At 49.0% G+C, this 20,280-nt stretch overlaps 1 protein-coding gene across 11 annotated transcripts in view; it reads left to right on the forward strand.

Moving 5' to 3' along the window:
• The window catches only part of MICAL2 (microtubule associated monooxygenase, calponin and LIM domain containing 2), a 244,200-nt gene that overhangs the window by 107,677 nt on the left and 116,243 nt on the right, over positions 1-20,280 (forward strand). For all 11 annotated transcript variants that reach the window (XM_070383932.1, XM_070383933.1, XM_070383935.1 and 8 more), the window contains exons 8-15: positions 39-139; positions 4,380-4,637; positions 5,802-5,917; positions 6,746-6,872; positions 7,969-8,059; positions 9,065-9,212; positions 10,238-10,437; positions 10,949-11,055. In XM_070383932.1, coding sequence (XP_070240033.1) covers positions 39-139; positions 4,380-4,637; positions 5,802-5,917; positions 6,746-6,872; positions 7,969-8,059; positions 9,065-9,212; positions 10,238-10,437; positions 10,949-11,055 — 1,148 coding nt within the window. The remainder of the gene's footprint in view (positions 1-38; positions 140-4,379; positions 4,638-5,801; positions 5,918-6,745; positions 6,873-7,968; positions 8,060-9,064; positions 9,213-10,237; positions 10,438-10,948; positions 11,056-20,280) is intronic.

Consider the following 20,280-nt stretch of genomic DNA (forward strand, 5'->3'; position numbering starts at 1 on the left):
GAAGAAGTAATATTGTGTCCATAACCTTCTCTTTTCAGGGATTGATCTTGAGAACATTGTTTACTACAAGGACTGCACCCACTATTTTGTCATGACTGCCAAGAGGCAGAGCTTGCTTGACAAAGGTGTCATCATTAATGTATGTATCTCTTATCTCTTGGCTGTGTATGGATCCTGTCTTTCCCTTTGGGACCTGGGCTGGCAGCATCAGCGAGTGTGGGAGTAGAAACTGAGTCGGGATGTGGGGTGGGGACTGTAGAGGAAGGCACCACCCCCCACCAAGTCCTCCTTGGTGGCGCATGAATGTTGGATGGAGGAGCCCACACTAACAATAAGAGGCAGGGGTGTTCCTGCAGAGAGCTGGATGAGGGGGTTGCTGAGATTCTCACCCAGGTGTCAGTGAGGGTCTTTACCATGTGTCTCATTTACCCCTCCTTCTTTTCTGGGCTGTCACACATAATTTGGTGGCAGATAGTGGTTCGTTGTCCTAGTGGGACATGGGCACATTTACCTGTGAATTTCACGCTGTGGCCCCATTGTCAAGGTCTGGGGGAAAGGGTTATTGTAGTCAAGAAGACTCAAGTTGAATCTTGGCTCTGCCATGTATTAACTCAGGACTGTGACTAAGCTGCTTGTCTTCTCTGAGCCTCAGTCTTCTCATCTGCAGAATAGGAATAATAGTTTCTATTTAAAAGGATTGTTCAGAGGAATATATTTTAAAACGTATGCAGAGCACTGACATGTTGCAGGTTTGTAGATTCCCTCCGCAACTTCTCTGCCTGGTTTGCTGCTGCTTCTAAGTCTCGTCAGTCGTGTCCGACTCTGTGCAACCCCACTGACGGTTTGGACACCTGCTTTTTTGACCTGCTGTCCTTCCTGGCCTCTGCTTCCTGCTTTTGCACCTTCCTGCTTATACAGAGAGCAGGGCTGCAAGGAAAGAGCACATGGAGTGACCGGCCCTGGGCTGACAGCTTCTTTGATCAGGTTTCAATCCTTCCAGAGCCCTGGTTGCTGCCGCCACTGCTGCTATGGCCTTAAGATAAGGATCATGCAATCCAAGGTCAGCCTGCTCTCAGGGGGTCGGCCTGTAGCCCAGGCAGCATGGTGACCATTCATTGATGCTTGTCAGAGAAGAATGCGCCTATCCTCATGCCAGCTTGTGCTGGCAGCCCGCTGGGCGGCTTTAGTAACCCAGACCTCCCCTGGGCCTCCTCTGCATTAGCTCAGGGCTTTGCTGAGAGCCTGAGTTGCTGGACAGGAGGCTGGGAATGGGAGGGGGGGTAGTGAATGAAGCCAACTTAGCCCAGTCAGCGGATGTGGGTTTCAACATCTGGTGCCCCACTACTGACCCGGTCTGGGGGAGGTAAGGCCGTGCCCCCTTTTTCCCTCTGCTCCACAGATGTGCCTCCCAAAATTACCTCCTCCATTGGGATGCCTGTGTCAGATAGTGAAGGACTATTTAGGGCCCCAGGTGCAGGTACAGTGGGTACCTTGGCTTGGAAGGAGCTACACAAGTTCTTCTTAGCCCATCTCTGGGGAGTCAAGCCAAGTTTGAATTAGGGTTCCCATGTCACTGGCCTTCTGGGATGCTGAGGTTCCTCCTGGTCATCCCAGGGTGTTTGTCCTGGCCACAACATGTTGCTCACGGTGACTTGATTTTTTGGCATTGCCAAAGCCCCTCCATGCTACCCTCAGGCTCTGTGCCATGGCACAGGTGGGTGGGAACTTTGAGCTTTGGTCCCATAATTACTGCAGGAGCTGGGGGCCCATGGTTGTCCCCATCAAGGCCTTCCTTCTGCCTCAGAGCATCTGGGAGCATCATCTGAGCTGGTGCAGAGGGTGCTTGAGATATAAGACATGAACTCTAGAAATTGGAGGCCAGACTGGACATGGGAGAGCTAGACACCATTTGGTTCAGGGGTCCTGCATGGAGTCTCCAGGTGTCCAGCCAAGCTCTATAGTATTTGCACAAGCCGAGAGCTGACGTGTCTACCCCAATCTACTTAAATTGCCCTTCTTTACTTGCTCCCAGAGGAATGGCAAATCTTGTTTTCTTGTCTGTATATGGGCCAGCATCTTCCTTGAGATACATAATGTGTTGAGTGAATGTTTGCTGAATGACTAACTGACCTGCTTCCCCATCTATTCCTGCTGATCTCTGGGCCTTTTCCCGTGACTACCAAAGGGAGAGTAAAGTTTCTCCTATAGGAGCCCCGCCTCTGGGCTCTGAGCTGCGTGTGTCCCTCCAGGCCCCCGCCTCTCTGACCTATGAACAAGCAGGCTTGGTCTTAACCCCAGTAGAAGGGAGCTTGGAGGCCTAGAGTGTGAGGTGGACAGATGCACATCACAGTTGGTCTCCCTGTGTGGAGTCCGCCCTCATCTGAAGCCGTGAACAGGTGTTGCCTAACCTTCTTTTCTGGTCTACAGCCTCCTTCCACCTCTACACCTGTTGGATTCCCCACTCTTCTTTCATGTTTCCTGCTTCCCTCTCTCCCTCCCCACCTCCGTCTAGGACCCAACTTGTCTTCCCTAGGCCTGTGCAAAATGAGGCCCAAACTCACCTCCTTCCTGTGTCTTCATTTGGCTCTCCTTCCTCGGCCCTACCCTCTTTCTTATAGCCCCATTCCCACTTTTTTCCTCTCATCCTGTACTCGCCTGTTTCCTACAAGTCTGTTCTACCATCCACCCTCTCATCTGGGACCTCCAGCCCAGCAAGACCCCTTGGCTCCTCCCAGCAGCCCTGGGGGAGGTGGCTGTCATCCCAGCACAGCGGGGGTCCGCCCTTTGGCCAGGTCCCCACAGTCTTGCATGTGGCATCAGCGCCGGGTGCCACCTTCATCATACAGTGTCCACATTCATCCATCACCCAGTCCTCCATAACGGTGCTTGTGGCACGTTTTGAAGAGGGTATATTTTTGAGATTTCTCCATTCACCCTCCCATACCCTCTGGGAGGAGAGTGATCTTGTGATCTAAGAATAGGTATGAGAAAGGAAAGCCAGTAATAGGAGCTCCAGCTGTGACCCGACAAAAGGCTCTTGGGCCAACTCTGGGTTCAATTTAGTTGACGTGGTTTGGATGTGGAAATACTGGAATTTGGGGGAAATCATGGCTGTTGGGAAAACTGCCACAGTAGGTCGCTGTTTGTGGTTGAGGCTGTGCCATCTAAGACCTTTGTAAATGCTCATGCCGTTACTCTTGGGGTGTCGGGGATGCACTTCAGCACATACTGTGGTTTGGCCGTTATTACTTACTACAGACTGGAATCTCAGTCATTGTAAACTTCTAATTCCTAGGCCTTGGGCTAGGGAGCCATGTACACACTCTCATTCAGTTCTCACATGGTTCTATGGAGTAGATTTTGTTAATCTCATTTTGCAAACTCAAATTTTACAAATAAGAGTACGGAGACTCAGAAAAGTTCATTAACTTGCCCAAATTTACAGTCAATAAAATCAATAAACAGAGATGGAATCTGACCTGTTGATCTCACTGACGCAAGGCCCGTGTTAGTCTTACACACTAGTCCTTGCCCGCGCCCCAGGGGTTTACATGTTCTGTGTCACCTTTTGGGAAAGGTGGTCTTTTCGTTTCTGTAGCCACACTATGAGCAGATTTGGCTCTGGGAGATGTCCTAGAGATCATCGCCAGTGTCCCTCCAGGGGGGATATCCTAGTCCTCTAAGCTCAGGGTTGTCTACCTCCCAGTGGGAAAGTGCAACATTAACACTCTAAGAGCAAAGCAGGGCCCTGAGGAGCCCTTAGCCTCTTGAGAAAAGGGGTAACTGACCTTGGAGAGAAACTTTGAGAGTTATGCCAATTACCCGTTTCTTTTTCAGATTTGTTTGCCACAGCATTTCTGGGCCACATTAGCTTAGCTTAGTCCATCGTAAAATCACTCCTACTCACTTGCTTTTTTGTCTTTTAATTTACTGAACGTTATCATAAGAACCAGCCATATGACATATGCTTCTGCACTTCTGCAGGACCATTATTTACACTGTTCATTACAACACACTGCTCTCTGTCAAAATTCCTATGTCAGACAGTTCTTTTAGAATTTAGTGCCAGGAATAAATTGCCTCCCCTAGGAATGTCTATGCTTCCTTCTTTCTGATAAGGAAAGCCCTGTAACATATCTCATTTCCCTTTTGCCTTGGATGCCAGGAAGCTCAAAGCCAAATGTGACGCTTAATCATAACTCTCAACATTCCAGATGACTGGTTTGGTTCCTCTTTGTTCCCTGGGCCCCAGTTTTCCAGTTCTCTCTCAATTAGCCTTTCTGCAAATCCATTCCAAGTCCTTTCGCAAAGAAGTGGATATGACTCCTTGCCCTCTTAAGGGGCAAGTTGCTACGCTGTGCTCCTGTTCTTTCCCCCAGGACTATACCGACACAGAGACGCTGCTGCGCGCGGAGAATGTGAACCAGGACAACCTGCTTTCCTACGCACGTGAGGCTGCAGACTTTGCCACCAATTACCAGCTGCCGTCTTTAGACTTTGCCATGAACCATTACGGGCAGCCCGACGTGGCCATGTTCGACTTCACCTCCATGTACGCCTCCGAGAATGCGGCCTTGGTGCGCGAGCGGCAGTCACACCTGCTGCTCGTGGCCCTCGTGGGTGACAGCTTGCTTGAGGTACCTCCTGCGTTTGGATTCCCCTGCTTCCTGCTGGAAGATAGATCCCCCACTTTGCTTTTCTAACTGGCAGCATCTGCTGTCCTGAAGCCCAGGCTCTCAGCCAATTGGCAGGACTCTGACGAAGCCATCCTGGCCTCAGAGCTTGCCCTTTGACTAAATTCAGAGGAGTCAACTCTGCCTATGTACCGGCAGGAACACTTTCCCTTGCCCTTCTGGTTTCTTCTGGGCTGGCTTCTCGGTTGGAGCACAAAATTTAGCAGCCCTAGTCTGGACTTCATGGGCCATCCTTCTTAGAGCTTGTAGATCCTGAGACTTCTTCCTCCAGTCTGTGGATCTCTGTGGACTTTCAGCATAGAGTTCATATAGGAGCAAGAAAGGAGTGTTGGCTCCAAAGTCCATGGCCTCCTTGCTCAAAATTCTTCCCAGAAAATCTGCAGATGCTAGCATTCTTAGATTAAATGAATGCTTTCAGGAGGGAGAAATTTTTATCTTAATGTAAGCACTGACCCAAAAATGCTGATGCATGTATGCCACGTTAGCATCAAATTTCAAACCATGCTTTGGGTGCACATGGAGCAGTTTAGTTAGAACTTAGCTTCGTGAATCCACGCTTGTTCATCCCGGTGTGCAGACTCTGACCTAAGCTCCTTGCGTAAGCCCTCAGCACGCCCTCTGCTGCTGTCCCAGTCCTCCTTCCCAGCTTTCTCTCTCAGCACTCTCCTCCCACGCTCTCTGCTGCACGCAAACCAGACAGGCTGTTCTGCCATCGGGCTCTGTTATTTTCCTACCACCAAGCCTTTGCTCTCTGTTCCGGAATGGATCAAGATCAGAATCCTATCCATTCTTTAAAATCGGCATGAACGTCCCTCTCCTATGAAGTACTCTTCGATTATTTCTGTCTCCCTCCCCCAGGGTGGGTGGGAATCTGCCTCTGCCTTTTTGAGCCCCCAAAGCAGTTATGCTGTCCCATGTCATAGCACCCTTGCGTAGACTGTATGCTACAGTTACTTGTGTTTGTGGTGAATCCCAGGGATGTGCCTGTCACCTCTCTGTCCTCCCAGTGCCTTCCATGGGCCTGGCAAACACCAAGTGCTGGATAGAATGGGATGGCAGGCTGGGAATCACTGGAATCAACTGGAACTTTGTATGTGTCTTTTGTAGCCATTCTGGCCCATGGGCACTGGCTGTGCCCGTGGCTTCCTGGCAGCCTTTGACACTGCATGGATGGTGAAAAGCTGGGACCAGGGCACTTCTCCCCTGGAGCTTCTGGCTGAAAGGTGAGTACTGACAGCAGAACCCTCAGCTGGAGGCAGGGCCGAGTCAAAATTCAGGCAGGAGAGGGAATGAGGCTGGATGAAATCTGGAGCCCCTACCCCGCTCTCTCTGCCTTCCCACACGTGGCCGATTTGACCTTCAGTATCCCCGTACCTCTGTCATGATCTACTTCCCTAGGGGCCAGGCTCTTAAGTCTTGGATGCCAAAGAGAAATCTTCATCTTTCAGGGCAGCCCTAAAGTTGGGGTTCTCAGCACTGCTGAGGAGCCAGAAGAGGTCTAGGGGAAGCTTGCATTGCAGCACTGAGTCCCACTCCGTGGAGGGTTGGGTGCTCTGACCTCCTAGGCCTCTTCCACTGCTGAGATCCTGAGCCTCCTCCCAGACCCCTGCTGTGGGCCACATGGCTGTGACAGCTGGTGGACTGGGAAAAGTCAGGGCTGGAGGGTGGGGACAGGCCTCTGCTGGTCTTGGGTGTGGAGACCTGTGGTCATGAGGGAGCAGCCACAGGAGGCTGAGTGGCAGTTATAGCAAAACCACAGGTCGCTGGGCTGCCAGCTGAGTCCCTGCCCTCTGCCCAGGGGAGGAGGCCAGCATCACCACCTCCCAGGCTCCCTCCTGCTTCCTCCCAACCCTGTTGACTGTCCCTTGCTTTATAAATCTCAGGAACCAGGAGGGCCAGGCGTTGCTGGGAAGGGTTATGCAAGCACATCTAAGAAATTCTTGAGAACAGGGGAAGCGGGGCGGGGGCCGGGGAGTGGTGGAGGGAAGGGGTGGGACCGAAGGCCCAAGGTTGCAAGAGCAATCTTTGACCCCAGCTCTGCCTCCCTCCAGAGAAAGTCTTTACCGACTGTTACCTCAAACGACCCCAGAGAACATCAACAAGAACTTTGAGCAGTACACATTAGACCCGGCGACACGGTACCCAAACCTCAACTCAAACAACATCAAGCCGAATCAGGTAAGGCCTTGCCTGGAGTCCTGTCTGGGTCACTGTGCTCTGAGTGGTAGGAAGGGGTGGTCACCTAAAATCTTGGCACAGTCCTGGGACCGAGGTCACCAATGCCTCTTGGCCTAAAGGTGGGGCAGTTCCTCTCTCTAGGAAAGCCACAGGGTAGTCAGCATCTCTAGCCCACAGGAAAGAACTGGAACATGTAGGTGTGTGTCCACATATGTACACGTATTTACATGTTTGCTAGTCACTGAGCACACGCACTGCTGAGCATGAAGAGTGAAAAGTGTTAGTCACTCACTCATGTCCAACTCTTTGCGACCCCATGGACTGTAGCCTGCCAGGCTCCTTTGTCCGTGGAATTATCCAGGCAAGAATTCTGGATTGGGCCATTGTAGCCATTTCTGGATTGGGCAGCCATTCCCTTCTCCAGGGAATCTTCCTGACCCAGGGACTGAGCCCCAGTCTCTGCATTTGGACTTCCTAAGTGGCACTAGTGTTAAAGATCCCTCCTGCCGATTCAGGAGACACAAATGAGAGGCGCGTGTTTGATCCCTGGGTCGGGAATATCCCCTGGAAGAGGGCACGGCAACCCACTCCAATATTCTTGTCTGGAGAATCCCATGGACAGAGGAGCCTGGTGGGCTACAGTCCATGGGGTCACAAAGAGTCTGACATGACTGAAGCGACTTAGCACATGCACTCCTGAACTGCGGGCAGATCCTTAATTGTCTGAGTCACCAGGGAAGCCCATTGCTGAGCATAGCTCTCTTGAATAATCTACTTGATTAAATATCAAGTCCTTTCCATCTGAGGTTCTAGAGTCTATTTTTTCTCTCTCTGACTTAGAGTCACACAAGCTCTGACCTCTTCAGTTAATAGCATAAAAATGGTGTGAATTTTAAAAATCAGCCAATTATCTATATTCACTCTTGACTTCCCCCACATTTGGGTGGATAACAGATTCATAGCTCTGTATTAGGTTGCTGGTTCCCTTGCCGAACCACCCTTGCTGGTGCCCTTCAGTGAGAGAGGAAAAGTCAGAGGCCCTGCGACTGGGATTTGGGGAAGAACTGGCAGACTGCTGTGTTCCCTCTCCCCCTAGGTGAAGCATTTGTACATTACTAAGGAGCTGCACCAGTATCCTCTTGAGAGGCTGGGCTCAGTGAGGAGATCCGTCGGCCTCTCCAGGCGAGGTAAGAGGGCCTCCTGGGACCCCAATGATCCAGTGACCTTGGCCAGGTGCCTCTCATCTCTGCCCTTCAGTTTCTTCACCTGTAAACCCAGGACAGGACAATACCAACCATAGTATCACGGGTTGAAGTAGAGGCAAGTGCTTGGTACATTAAAGTGAACTGGAATGACTTCCCTTGGACTTGCTTTTCTTCTCCTGTTTCCAGTCTGAGGAATCTTGACTCCTCAGTTAGATAACCAGCTCCACGTGCTTCGCTCTTTTACTGGTCTCCGGGGCCTGGCACAGCACTGGGCACAAGGCCGGCGCTCAGTGCAAAAGGAAAGGAGGGCTAAATGGCCAACTTCTCAGGGTCCATCCAGCTGTGCTCAGGTCACCATCCTGCTCAAAGAGGCACCAGTTGCCCAGACCTGTGTCCTGCCTGCCACTCCTCTCTGCCCTCCACATTCACACGCCCCACTGCTGCTGGCCCTTTGATAAACCATTTCACATAACACGCAGCTTTTTCTAGGTTCTTTGCCATGCCACAGTCCTTGTCTCTTCCCTGGAGACCTCCTTCTGTCTTAGACACTCTTCTAGAAGCAGTTCGTATGTACCTCCTCCATGACTCTCTTTGGTGAATTCCCTGGCACTGCCAGACTCTAGCAAACCTGCTCCCCTGGCACGGTTTCTCCATCACTGTCACCCACTAATGCGTCTGTCTTCCCCACAGGATAAATGTGCTATTGACAGAGTCCGTGTCTTCCTTACCCCTATGTTCCTGACCTCTAACCAGGACCTGGACAGAGTAGGGGTCTTAGGGACTCTTTATTGCAAGAGACCACGCTTCGTGTCCCAGCATCCTGATGCTCTCAATAGGACCCCCTCAGGGCTGTACCCGTGCCCACAGCCCCTCACTTCCGTACTTTTCCTCCGGGTCCCCACCCATGGTGGCAGATGGAGGGGGTCCCCAGGGTAGCTGCTGAGATTTCTGCAAAGCATTTCACCACTATGTCTCCTCCTGCTGCAGAGTCAGACGTCAGGCCCAGCAAGCTCTTAACCTGGTGCCAGCAGCAGACCGAGGGCTACCAGCATGTCAATGTCACCGACCTGACCACGTCCTGGCGGAGTGGCCTGGCCCTGTGTGCCATCATCCACCGCTTCCGGCCTGACCTGATGTGAGTCTGGGGCCCCGTTGGACCTGGCAAGCTCCTCACTTCTCAAGGGGACCCTGGAGACAAGGGAGACCAGGGCTGTTCTACATGCAGAATCCTTTGTTCAGTATTCTCTTCGCATACTTTGGATTTGAGTTTTTTCTTCGGTTTGTTCTCTTCCCTTTACACTGGTTACTCTGCCTGCAGCTTGTCTGATCTGTGAGGAGCTAAAGTGGCTCAGATTCACGAATTGATTGCACTTACATTCCAAACTCTCTTCTTTGGGGAAATTTGAGCATTTGCACCTTCAAGTTCTAGCCTCAAGAGAGGACTTAGAGGCAAGACTTAATTCTGGGGACCGGTTTGAGGTTTTACAGCCAAAAGAATTAGATTTGAGACCCAGATCTGTTAGCTGTATACTGTTGGGCAGGCCCCTTATCTTCTCTGAGTTTGCTTCTTCATCTATAAATTGGGAATAATAGCAAGGTCATTAGGAAGTTTGGATTATGTTTGTGGAAATGCTTTATGATGTCAAAAGCACTATATGTCTATTCTGTTGTTTTAAAATAAACTGCAGTGTAACCTCATACCCATGAGCAAATTTGTCCAGAAGGCTGAATGGCAACCTAGTAAAGGTACCCAACTGGTACCTTTAAGAATGAAGTTGCCTCAAGAAGGGGACAGGGCTCTCGCTTGTTACTTTATATAACTTGATTCTTTTATTTACAAGAAGCTCGTATTAGTTTTGTAATTAAAAGGAAAAGAATATAAGGGAACTACTTAAAAATAAAATAGCTCATAGATTTTCCAATCATTTTCTTATGTTTTCAGCCCAGTGACATTCTCATGGCCCAGATCTAATTTGGTCCCTCCCTGAGTGAGAACGGGGTTTACTTCTTCTGGCTGAGCCCCGCTAAGGGGTCGGGGGTGGTGGTAGAGGGATCCGAGCGGGAGCAGTGTCCCCTGCAGTGCTCCTTACGGCTGAGGTTGTTCAGCTCTTCATCCCTCTCCATCCTCTCCCTGAACTTCACTTCATTCTGATTCTCTAGCAACTTTGACTCTTTGAATGAAGACCACGCTGTGGAGAACAACCAGCTGGCATTTGACGTGGCGGAGCGTGAGTTTGGCATCGCCCCAGTGACCACAGGCAAAGAGATGGCATCGGCCCAGGAGCCTGACAAGCTCAGTATGGTCATGTACCTCTCCAAGTTCTACGAGCTCTTCCGGGGCACCCCTCTGAGGCCTGTGGGTAAGGACCTGCTTTCGGACGAGGCTTTCCCTTCCCCTGAGCCATCTCTGCTCTGCACCTACATCTCGCTGCTCTTCACACTGGTGGCCTCTGTTCTGGGGCTGACCCCTGCCCTCCCTTTGCTTTTGAGCCTAAATAGGGATGGACCCTGTGCCCGGGTTCTATTCCCCAGGAGAAGGAAATGGCAACCCACTCCAGTATTCTTGCCTGGGAAATACCACAAATGGGAGGAGCCTGGCAGGCTAGAGTCCATGGGGTCGCAAAGAGTCGGACACAACTGAGTGACTAACACTTTCTGTGTATACAAGTGGGTCCTGTGTGGCAGGTGTCACATGGCGCTGGTCTGCACCTGCCCTTGTCACTGGGAGTTCACTGACAGAGTGGCACAAGCTCCCTACACAGGCCCTGGCAGCTTCAGTTGGGGGTGAGGGAGTTACTTTGGAGGGACTTTGTCTCAGTGACACCCCCTGGGAGCAGTGGCAGGATCCGAATCTGTCTTATTTCCTAACAGATTCTTGGCGTAAAAACTATGAAGAGAATGCCGACCTCGGCTTGGCCAAGTCATCCATTCCTCATCACTATCTCAACCTCACGTTTCCAAGGAAGAGGACTCCGCGAGTAAGTTTCAGTCTGGGGTTGTTTAATCTCTCTTTGCACGTGGATGCGGTGAGGGGAAGGGAAATGCCACGGGCTGGGTCTGTGCTGATAAATTACACAGATTGCACACTCATGGAAGACATGAGTAGGATTCAGTCAACTTCCCTTGCACCATTTAGCCAGCTTCAAAGCCTTCAGTGTGGTTATAGGAAGGGCAGGGTAGAGAGTGAAGAGGACATGCCAGTGAGTATTTTTTAAAGTAAAGCAAATTAGCTCTGCCTCCTAAGCAGGGAGGAGGAGATGATATCTCACTTTGCTGAGCAGTTTAGATCAGGAACATGATGGCCCTTTAGTAGCAGAGGTGGATGAAGAGGCTACATTTACACATTCTGTTCCATTCTTTTTTGTTTTAAATTCATTCATTCAACAAATGTCTATTGGGCCCTACTTCATGCCAACTTTAAAGCTGAAAGTTTTGTTAGTTTTTGAGGGGAGCAGATATACAGAGATGATTAATAAGTGGGCCGTTGCCTTTAAGGAGTTCAGAGCCTAATAAAGAGGTTTCCAAACTTTCCTAACTCAGTGGCATCTTTCATGTCTTAGTCACTTTTTTCACACTGCTCCCAGATCAAAAGAAATACCTAAAAGTTTCATTTGTTAAGTATTTACATCCAAATATAACTTGGTAGGGGTGTTTTGCAAGGTATATGACAAGCATCACCATGCTTCCCTAGAAAATTTAAAATATCCTGCAGCTCCTCTGTGAATTCACTTTGGTCCCTTGGGCATGCCTTGGTACATAGTTTGGAAACCCACAGGCCTAGTGAGAAATTACAATTTTTAAAAAATTATTTTATTTTGGTTGTGCTGTGTCGTCATTACTACACGTGGACTTTCTCTAGGTGTGGAGAGTGGGGCTGAGGTGCTCTTTGTCGTGGTACTTGGGCTTCTCTTGTTGCGGAGCGTGGGCTCCAGATCATGAGGACTCGGTAGCTGCAGAGCGCAGGCTTCGTTGCTCTGCAGCATGTGGGATCTTCCCAGACCAGGGATCGAACCTGCGTCTCCTACACTGGTAGGCAGACTCTTCTCCACTGTACCACCAGGGAGTCCAAGAAATTATAATTTTATATGAATGGCTACATATCCATGGAAGGTATAACACAAGTTGCTTTGATTGATGTGCCCATTTTATAGATAAAATGTGGAGACTCAGAGACATTAGGCTGTAAGGGAGCATGCTAAGCTTACCGTCCCTCCTCGCCCTCACTCAGCAGAGGACTGCAGGCCTCGACACTCGTCTCCGTGTCTCTGGATCGTCGACAGGCTCTTAACTGCTGACCAGTCATGCCTTGTCCTGCCGGCCCCTCTGCCCAGGGTGGAGCTCGGGCCGTGTGGCCGCCTCTCTTTCCCTGGGCTGTGTGATCAGTGGTCACTTTCTCCACGACGGGCTGTGCTCCCTGGAATGTAGCAATGGTTGTGCTGACTTCAGGAGCAGGTACTTAGTCCTCTGCAGGCCCTGTCTGTAGGTGGGGATAAGTTGGGAGTCTGGGGAAGCAGGGTGAGCGGGTCAGCTCAGGTGTAGGCAGAGCAGCTGTACCCCAATGCTCCGTCCCCCTCTGCTCCCCGAGCTACCCCACTCAGAGGCTCTGCGGGAGGCACCATAACCCACCATATGTCACACTGAGTGAAAGATGTTTTCTGGAGCCCAGTCATCAGCTTGTCCCAACCCAGCCCAGCCACTTTTCCTCTGATGACCAAGGACCCCCACTTTGGGCTACTCCATCCTAGACAAGCCAGTGCCGTCTCTCAGGAAGCTCTCTGAGCCAGACACTTACCACTCTGCTCTGTTCACCCGATTTCTCCCACCACTTAGCCCACAACTGGGAACTGGAGAGGAATGTTTAAACCTTTCACTCACCACACCTCTGTTTACAGAGTGACCGAATTGAAACAGCCTGGCCAACTCTGGCTCAGGAGGTGGGAATGGTCAAAAGTCGGCCGTCAGCCAGGCTCTCTGAGGGCTTGCTGGAGCCTTGCTCCACTTTGCCCTGGCTCTGGGAGCAAATGCAGTGGGGATGCGTGGGCTCTGCCTGGCCCAGCCCTGGCTGGTTTTGGCCCATGTCCAGGGTGTGCTCCTTGGCTGTGCATGCATCTTGAGAGCAGTTGAAATCCACACATCTGATTCCCTCCCACGGCCCCATTTAACATCTGAAGTTTGTCCTGCTCCTCAGACAGGTAGGGAGGTCAGGTCATTGAAGTAAGTGCCTGGTGTGGGTATTTGTTGTCCCGCCCTTTCTCCTCAAACTGATTGAATGCTTCCTCTAGGGGGGTTGGTGGGTTTATAAGACCACTGAGTCACATTCTGCCCTGGTACTGAAACACCCCAGCATATACTGTCTGCCATTCAACTCCAGTGAATGGTCAGGCCACATGCAAAGTACCTTTTCCCCCTTTTATCTTGTGTCATAGGTCTGGATCCTCTTTTGGCTTGGAGATATCTGTTTGCAATGCTCTTTGGTCTTAACATGTCTCATGAGCGAGGGGTATTGAGTCCACTCCAGGTTGCCGCTGGACACACACAGGAGACTGAATACTGTACATACATGTGGGGCTCCCCCACAGTTACACCCAGATGTCAGTGCAATTAAACACACCGTCTTCACTGCCCTGGTACATATGTCCTATGGACTGGAGATGCAGGCTGGGGCTGTTCTTGCGTGATTTTCTACACCAGGGCTCGAACACACGATCTGTATGTATAGATGCATCTGTATTCCCCTCCCCCTCCCCATCCCTCCCTGCCTGTCCTCACTCCTTACTAACTTCAGAAGAGCATCTTGATTCAGGGATTGAGCTGCCCACATTTGTTCACATGTGGTGTCTTAATCTGAAGTGGGCTCTCTGTTTCTCTCCTGAGCCAGGCTAACACTCTCTCTCCCTCCTGGTTTTTGATGTTGGTGTTAAAGTCTTCTTTCCTCCCTAATCTTGTTTTCCTGATAATATCCAAATTCCAGCAAAAGACAACAACTTTGGGCAAAATCAAAGGCTTTTTGCTCCATCCAGGAACTTATTTTAGAGAGAATGACTTTCCCATCCATTTCCTCTTCCCATGAGAAGAAGGCTGTACCTCTGGTGAGTGGTAACCAGCTGGGGCTGGTTATCTCTGAAGACTGGATGGCCCATGCCTGGGGAGAAGGAGAAGAGTAGGGGATTCTGTTTTCTCCTAAAAGGCCCTTGGTCTACTTCTGCAGATCTGCCTCTGCCCCGATCAGCATCTAGCAGCCTAGTGGTATAGGACAGTTCCTGGAGACCCAGAGCTCTTGTCACCATGCTCACACATATGTGTGCACACATATGTGGTCTCTGTCCTTCTGTGTGTGCATGTGGGCATGTACACACACTTGTCACCATACTCACAGGTGAAATCTGAACACACGTATGTGATCTCTATCCTGTGTGTGCATGTGGGTGTGTGTATATACGTGCACACACTACCTGTCTATGCTTTTCTCATTTGACCCCACATAGGTAATGCCTGGATTTATGGCCTCTTCAATCACAGTATATATGACAGACATAGTCAAGGTGTTTGGTCTTTGTTTTCCCCATTCTGAACCCATTCCTTGAGGGACAAAACAACACAGAGCTTGTCGTTTGTCCCTGGAAATCCCATCCTAGAAGCCAGGTCAGTGGTCCCAGGATTTATCCTGGTCTGCTGGCTGATTCTGACCCGGGTCCTCCTCTACTGCTGGTCCCTGGTAGAGTAGGGTTCGCAAAGCATGACTCAGATCAGTGTCTGGTCTGAGCCGGGGGTGGGAGGGGCCCTTTTGGCCCTTATCCTTGACCCTCCTCCACAGACACTTTCCAAAGATTCAGGGGCCATTATGTAAGAAAGTCCCTCCTCCATCCGCCCATTCATTCAACCAAGACTTACTAAGTCCCCATTTTATGCCAAGTTCTCATTGCTGGGGCACAGCAAGGAACAAGAGGGCCAAGGTCCCTGCCAGAAGGAGCTGACCTTCCAGTGCAACTTCCTAAGTTCCTTTCACTCCCCTTCTCCAGCTGTGCTCACAGAACCACCCACCCAGCAGCCAAAACTCCCACTAGGTTTTTCACACTTCTCGGTTCAGAGACTTGAAGACGGCTTAGGGAGTCAAGAGCCCTGGGTCCTAATGCTGCCCTGCTTGGCCAGTGTAGGCCTTGAGCAGCGTGGTAACCCGCACACCACCCTGGGCACCCGTGGTCTGCAGGTCTCTGTGGACAGTGATCACTCCTGTCCTCTGTGTTACCATAGCCTGGCATTCAGCACTGACTTAATAGAATGAGGATGCACTTTAAAGCCAGGCCGACAACTACATATTTTGGTCTGCTGGCGATTCAGCACATGTTTGAACCTCTCTAAGTTTCTTTGCTTGGGTGCAAAATGTGACATAGTAACAAACATTGCATTGCTGTGAAGACAAGTGTTGAACCAGTGTGAGCTGCAGATCTGATCTCCTTCTCTGGCACATACAAAGGGCTTTGTACATGATGGTCCCCAACCTGTCCTTTAGGAGTACTGACTAAGCAAAGATGCTCATTTTCTGAAAAGGGTAGAACTAGCTGGGTTGACCGCTGGCTTGTATACTGTAACCGTGACGAATCCAGCATCGTACAGTGCACAAGCAGTGCTGTAGACAGCTCATTTGCTCTTGTTAGGTTTGAGGAAGTCAAGGGACATATTCTTATCCCAACTTTAGAGATGGGGAAACTTGGTCTTAGGGAGGTTATACTGTGACGCCATCAGTTCAGTTCAGTTGCTCAGTCGTGTCCGAATCTTTGTGACCCCATGAATTGCAGCACACCAGGCCTCCCTGTCCATCACCAACTCCCGGTGTTCACTCAGACTCATGTGCATCGAGTTGGTGATGCCATCCAGCCATCTCATCCTCTGTCATCCCCTTCTCCTTCTTCCCCCAATCCCTCCCAGCATCAGGGTCTTTTCCAATGAGTCAACTCTTTGCATGAGGTGGCCAAAGTATTGGAGTTTCAGCTTCAGCATCAGTCCTTCCAATGAATAGCCAGGACTGATCTCCTTTAGGATAGACTGGTTGGATCTCCTTGCAGTCCAAGGAACTCTCAAGAGTCTTCTCCAACACCACACTTCAAAAGCATCAGTTCTTCGGCGCTCAGCTTTCTTCACAGTCCAACTCTCACATCCATACATGACCACTGGAAAAACCATAGCCTTGACTAGACGGACCTTTGTTGGCAAAGTGATGTCTCTGCTTTTCAATATGCTATCTAGGTTGTTCATAACTTTCCTTCCAAGGAGTAAGCATCTTTTAATTTCATGGCTGCAGTCACCATCTGCAGTGATTTTGGAACCCCCAAAAATAAAGTCTGACACTGTTTCCACTGTTTCCCCATCCATTTCCCATGAAGTGATGGGACCAGATGCCATGATCTTAGTTTTCTGAATGTTGAGCTTTAAGCCAACTTTTTCACTCTCCTCTCCTCTCATCAAGAGGCTTTTTAGTTCCTCTTCACTTTCTGCCATAAGGGTGGTGTCATCTGCATATCTGAGGTTATTGATATTTCTCCTAGCAATCTTGATTCCAGCTTGTGTTTCTTCTAGCCCAGTGTTTCTCATGATGTACTCTGCATATAAGTTAAATAATCAGGGTGACAATATACAGCCTTGACGTACTCCTTTTCCTATTTGGAACCAGTCTGTTGTTCCATGTCCAGTTCTAACTGTTGTTTCCTGACCTGCATATAGAGGCAGGTCAGGTGGTCTGGTATTCCCATCTCTTGAAGAATTTTCCACAGTTTATTGTGGTCCACACAGTCAAAGGCTTTGGCATAGTCAATAAAGCAGAAATAGATGTTTTTCTGGAACTCTCTTGCTTTTTCCATGATCCAGTGGATGTTGGCAATTTGATCACTGGTTCCTCTGCCTTTTCTAAAACCAGCTTGAATGGCTGGAAGTTCATGGTTCACGTATTGCTGAAGCCTGGCCTGGAGAATTTTGAGCATTACTTTAATAGCGTGTGAGATGAGTGCAATTGTGCGGTAGTTTGAGCATTCTTTGGCATTGCCTTTCTTTGCGATTGGAATGAGAACTGACCTTTTCCAGTCCTGTGGCCATTGCTGAGTTTTCCAAATTAGCTGACATATTGAGTGCAGCACTTTCACAGCATCATCTTCCAGGATTTGAAATAGCTCTACTGGAATTCCATCACCTCCAATAGCTTTGTTCGTAGTGATGCTTTCTAAGGCCCACTTGACTTCACATTCCAGGATGTCTGGCTCTAGGTCAGTGATCACACCATCATGATTATCTGGGTCGTGAAGCTCTTTTTTGTACAGTTCTGTGTATTCTTGCCACCTCTTCTTAATATCTTCTGCTTCTGTTAGGTCCATACCATTTCTGTCCTTTATTGAGCCTGTCTTTGCATGAAATGTTCCCTTGGGATCTCTAATTTTCTTGAAGAGATCTCTAGTCTTTCCCATTCTGTTGTTTTCCTCAATTTCTTTGCATTGATCACTAAGGAAGGCTTTCTTATCTCTCCTTGCTATTCTTTGGAACTCTGCATTCAGATGCTTATATCTTTCCTTTTCTCCTTTGCTTTTCACTTCTCTTCTTTTCACAGCTATTTGTAAGGCCTCCTCAGACCGCCATTTTGCTTTTTTGCATTTCTTTTCCATGGGGATGGTCTTGATCCCTGTCTCCTGTACAGTGTCACAAACCTCCGTTCATAGTTCATCAGATACTCTGTCTATCAGATCTAGTCCCTTAAGTCTGTTTCTCACTTCTACTGTATAATCATAAGGGATTTGATTTAGGTCATACCTGAATGATCTAGTGGTTTTCCCCACTTTCTTCAATTTAAGTCTGAATTTGGCAATAAGGAGTTCATAATCTGAGGCACAGTCAGCTCCTGGTCTTGTTTTTGCTGACTGTATAGAGCTTCTCCATCTTTGGCTGCAAAGAATATAATCAATGTGATTTCAGTGTTGACCATCTGGTGATGTCCATGTGTAGAGTTTTCTCTTGTGTTGTTGGAAGAGGGTGTTTGCTATGACCAGTGCGTTCTCTTGGCAAAACTCTATTAGTCTTTGCCCTGCTTCATTCCGTACTCCAAGGCCAAATTTGCCTGTTACTCCAGGCATTTCTTGACTTCCTACTTTTGCATTCCAGTCCCCTATAATGAAAAGGACATCTTTTGGGGGTGTTAGTTCTAAAAGGTCTTGTAGGTCTTCATAGAACCGTTCAACTTCAGCTTCTTCAGCATTACTGGTTGGGGCATAGACTTAGATTCCTGTGATATTGAATGGTTTGCCTTGGAAACGAACGGAGATCATTCTGTCGTTTTTGAGATTGCATCCAAGTACTGCATTTCGGACTCTTTTGTTGACCATGATGCCATATGGGTGGGTAAATGTCAAGGCCAGACTAGAATTCAGATTTTCTAATTCTATGAATAGCACTGACCTATCTTCAAACGTCTGACACTTATAGAGCACTACATAGAAGAAGTGTCTTATATACATGATTGTATTCGTCCTTACAAAAGCTTATTTATGACAGAGACAGTATAGGATCCTAGAGGTGAGGAAACTAAAGTCAGAAAAGTTGGGTGATTTTCCTAAGCTCACTTAGCTGGAAAGTAATTCACGTCAGAACTTGAACCCATGGCTCCTTGCTGCTCTGCCACAGAAGGAGGAGCTCTCTTGCCAGTATCACTGGCCATCTTTCTAAATATCATGGTGGCCACTGTTCTCTCAGTCAGGCCACTGCATACAATGACCAGTCTCTTTCTATGACCTTGGTCTGAATTTCTCCAGGGTTTGGGTTCATCAGCTACCTAAATATAAAGTTGGTTTGTTTGGGGCTAAAATCAACTTAAGTCAAGTAGTATGGGACCAAGAATATTTTGTGCTGATCAAATAAATGATAAGCTTGGTAGATATATGTCTGTTTTTTAAAATGGAGATCACCAAGTAGTTTAATAAATGTCTTTTGATGTAGAGACTCTTTCAAATCATTGGGAAATCATGATAAGAAGGTGTCTTAGGGTGAAAGGACAGGAGAAATTTATGGGAAAAGGAAGCGAGTTATTTGTTTAATCTCATGCTGCCTCTGGGCACAATAACCACTTTCTTCCTCCTTGTACCCCAGTTCTCTATGGTGAAAAATAGAGTTCAAGGAGGGGCATATGGAGGCATTTTTTTGGCTCCCAGATAGAGGTGTACAGATAAGAAAAATTAGATAAAATCCAGGTTTGTGTTTCCTCAAGCTTTGTGTTTTAACTTAGCTCTTGGTTGAGCGTAAGTGCTTTCCTGATAAATCCGTATGGAAGAGCAGAGACCCTTTGGGTCTGTGTGTGGCTAACCTTTCCATATAGACTGCATTTTATTGTCCTGTGGGTCAGGCTGAATCAGAGGAACTGATGTTGCCCCCACCCACTTCCTGTCTCCCCCCAAAGGATCTGGGGGTCTTCTTAGGTCCTGCTGCTGGTACACTCCCCCCAGGAATGTTTTCTGTGCATCTGCCACTGATGTAGAGTATGGATCCAAGCAGGCTCTGATTGTTGGACCAATCACACCCAGAGAGTAAGACATGTTGCTCTTTGAGGGAAAAACCAAGTCCTCATTTAAGGTGGAAACAAGAAGAACAGCAGAAAACTCTAGGATGATGCCTGGAGTGTTCTTGTGGGGAGGACACCCTGTACTTTCACAGGCTTGTCTCGGGGCCAGTGCAGCACTCACAGGCTGCGGAGCCAGGCGCCTAAACTGCCTAGGCCTCTAGAACCCGACGCTGTAAATAAGGTCATCTGTTTCTCTTGGTGTTTGCCCAAACATTTGGGTTGAAATTATTTCCATTCACAGAAAAATGATTTGTTAGAAGCTGAGGGAAATGTTGAAGGGAAGGTGAGGCCCTTTGATCTGTTGTTTTGTGCTGCCTGAGCAAGGGAAGGGTCACATTTTTGAACAAATATCAATGACTAAACTGCGGTTGATCTTGTTTTAAAATGTTTTTAAGTTGCTGGTAAATAGGAGGAGGGGCAGAGGTGGTGGGGAGTGTAAGAGCAGGGGGAGCAGGTGCTTGCCTGTGAGAGCAAGTGGGCACAGACTGGACTGTGTGCTGAGGGCTCTGATGATTCCTGTTGATTTACAACGTCCGGGAGGTAAAGGGTCCTCTGGGATGGGGCAAGGTGAGGACGTGTGGTGCTGATTGGGCTGCAGCCTGGGTTTGAGGGG

This window comes from Bos mutus, chromosome 15 (assembly GCF_027580195.1).
Source record: "Bos mutus isolate GX-2022 chromosome 15, NWIPB_WYAK_1.1, whole genome shotgun sequence".
Taxonomy (NCBI): domain Eukaryota; kingdom Metazoa; phylum Chordata; class Mammalia; order Artiodactyla; family Bovidae; genus Bos; species Bos mutus.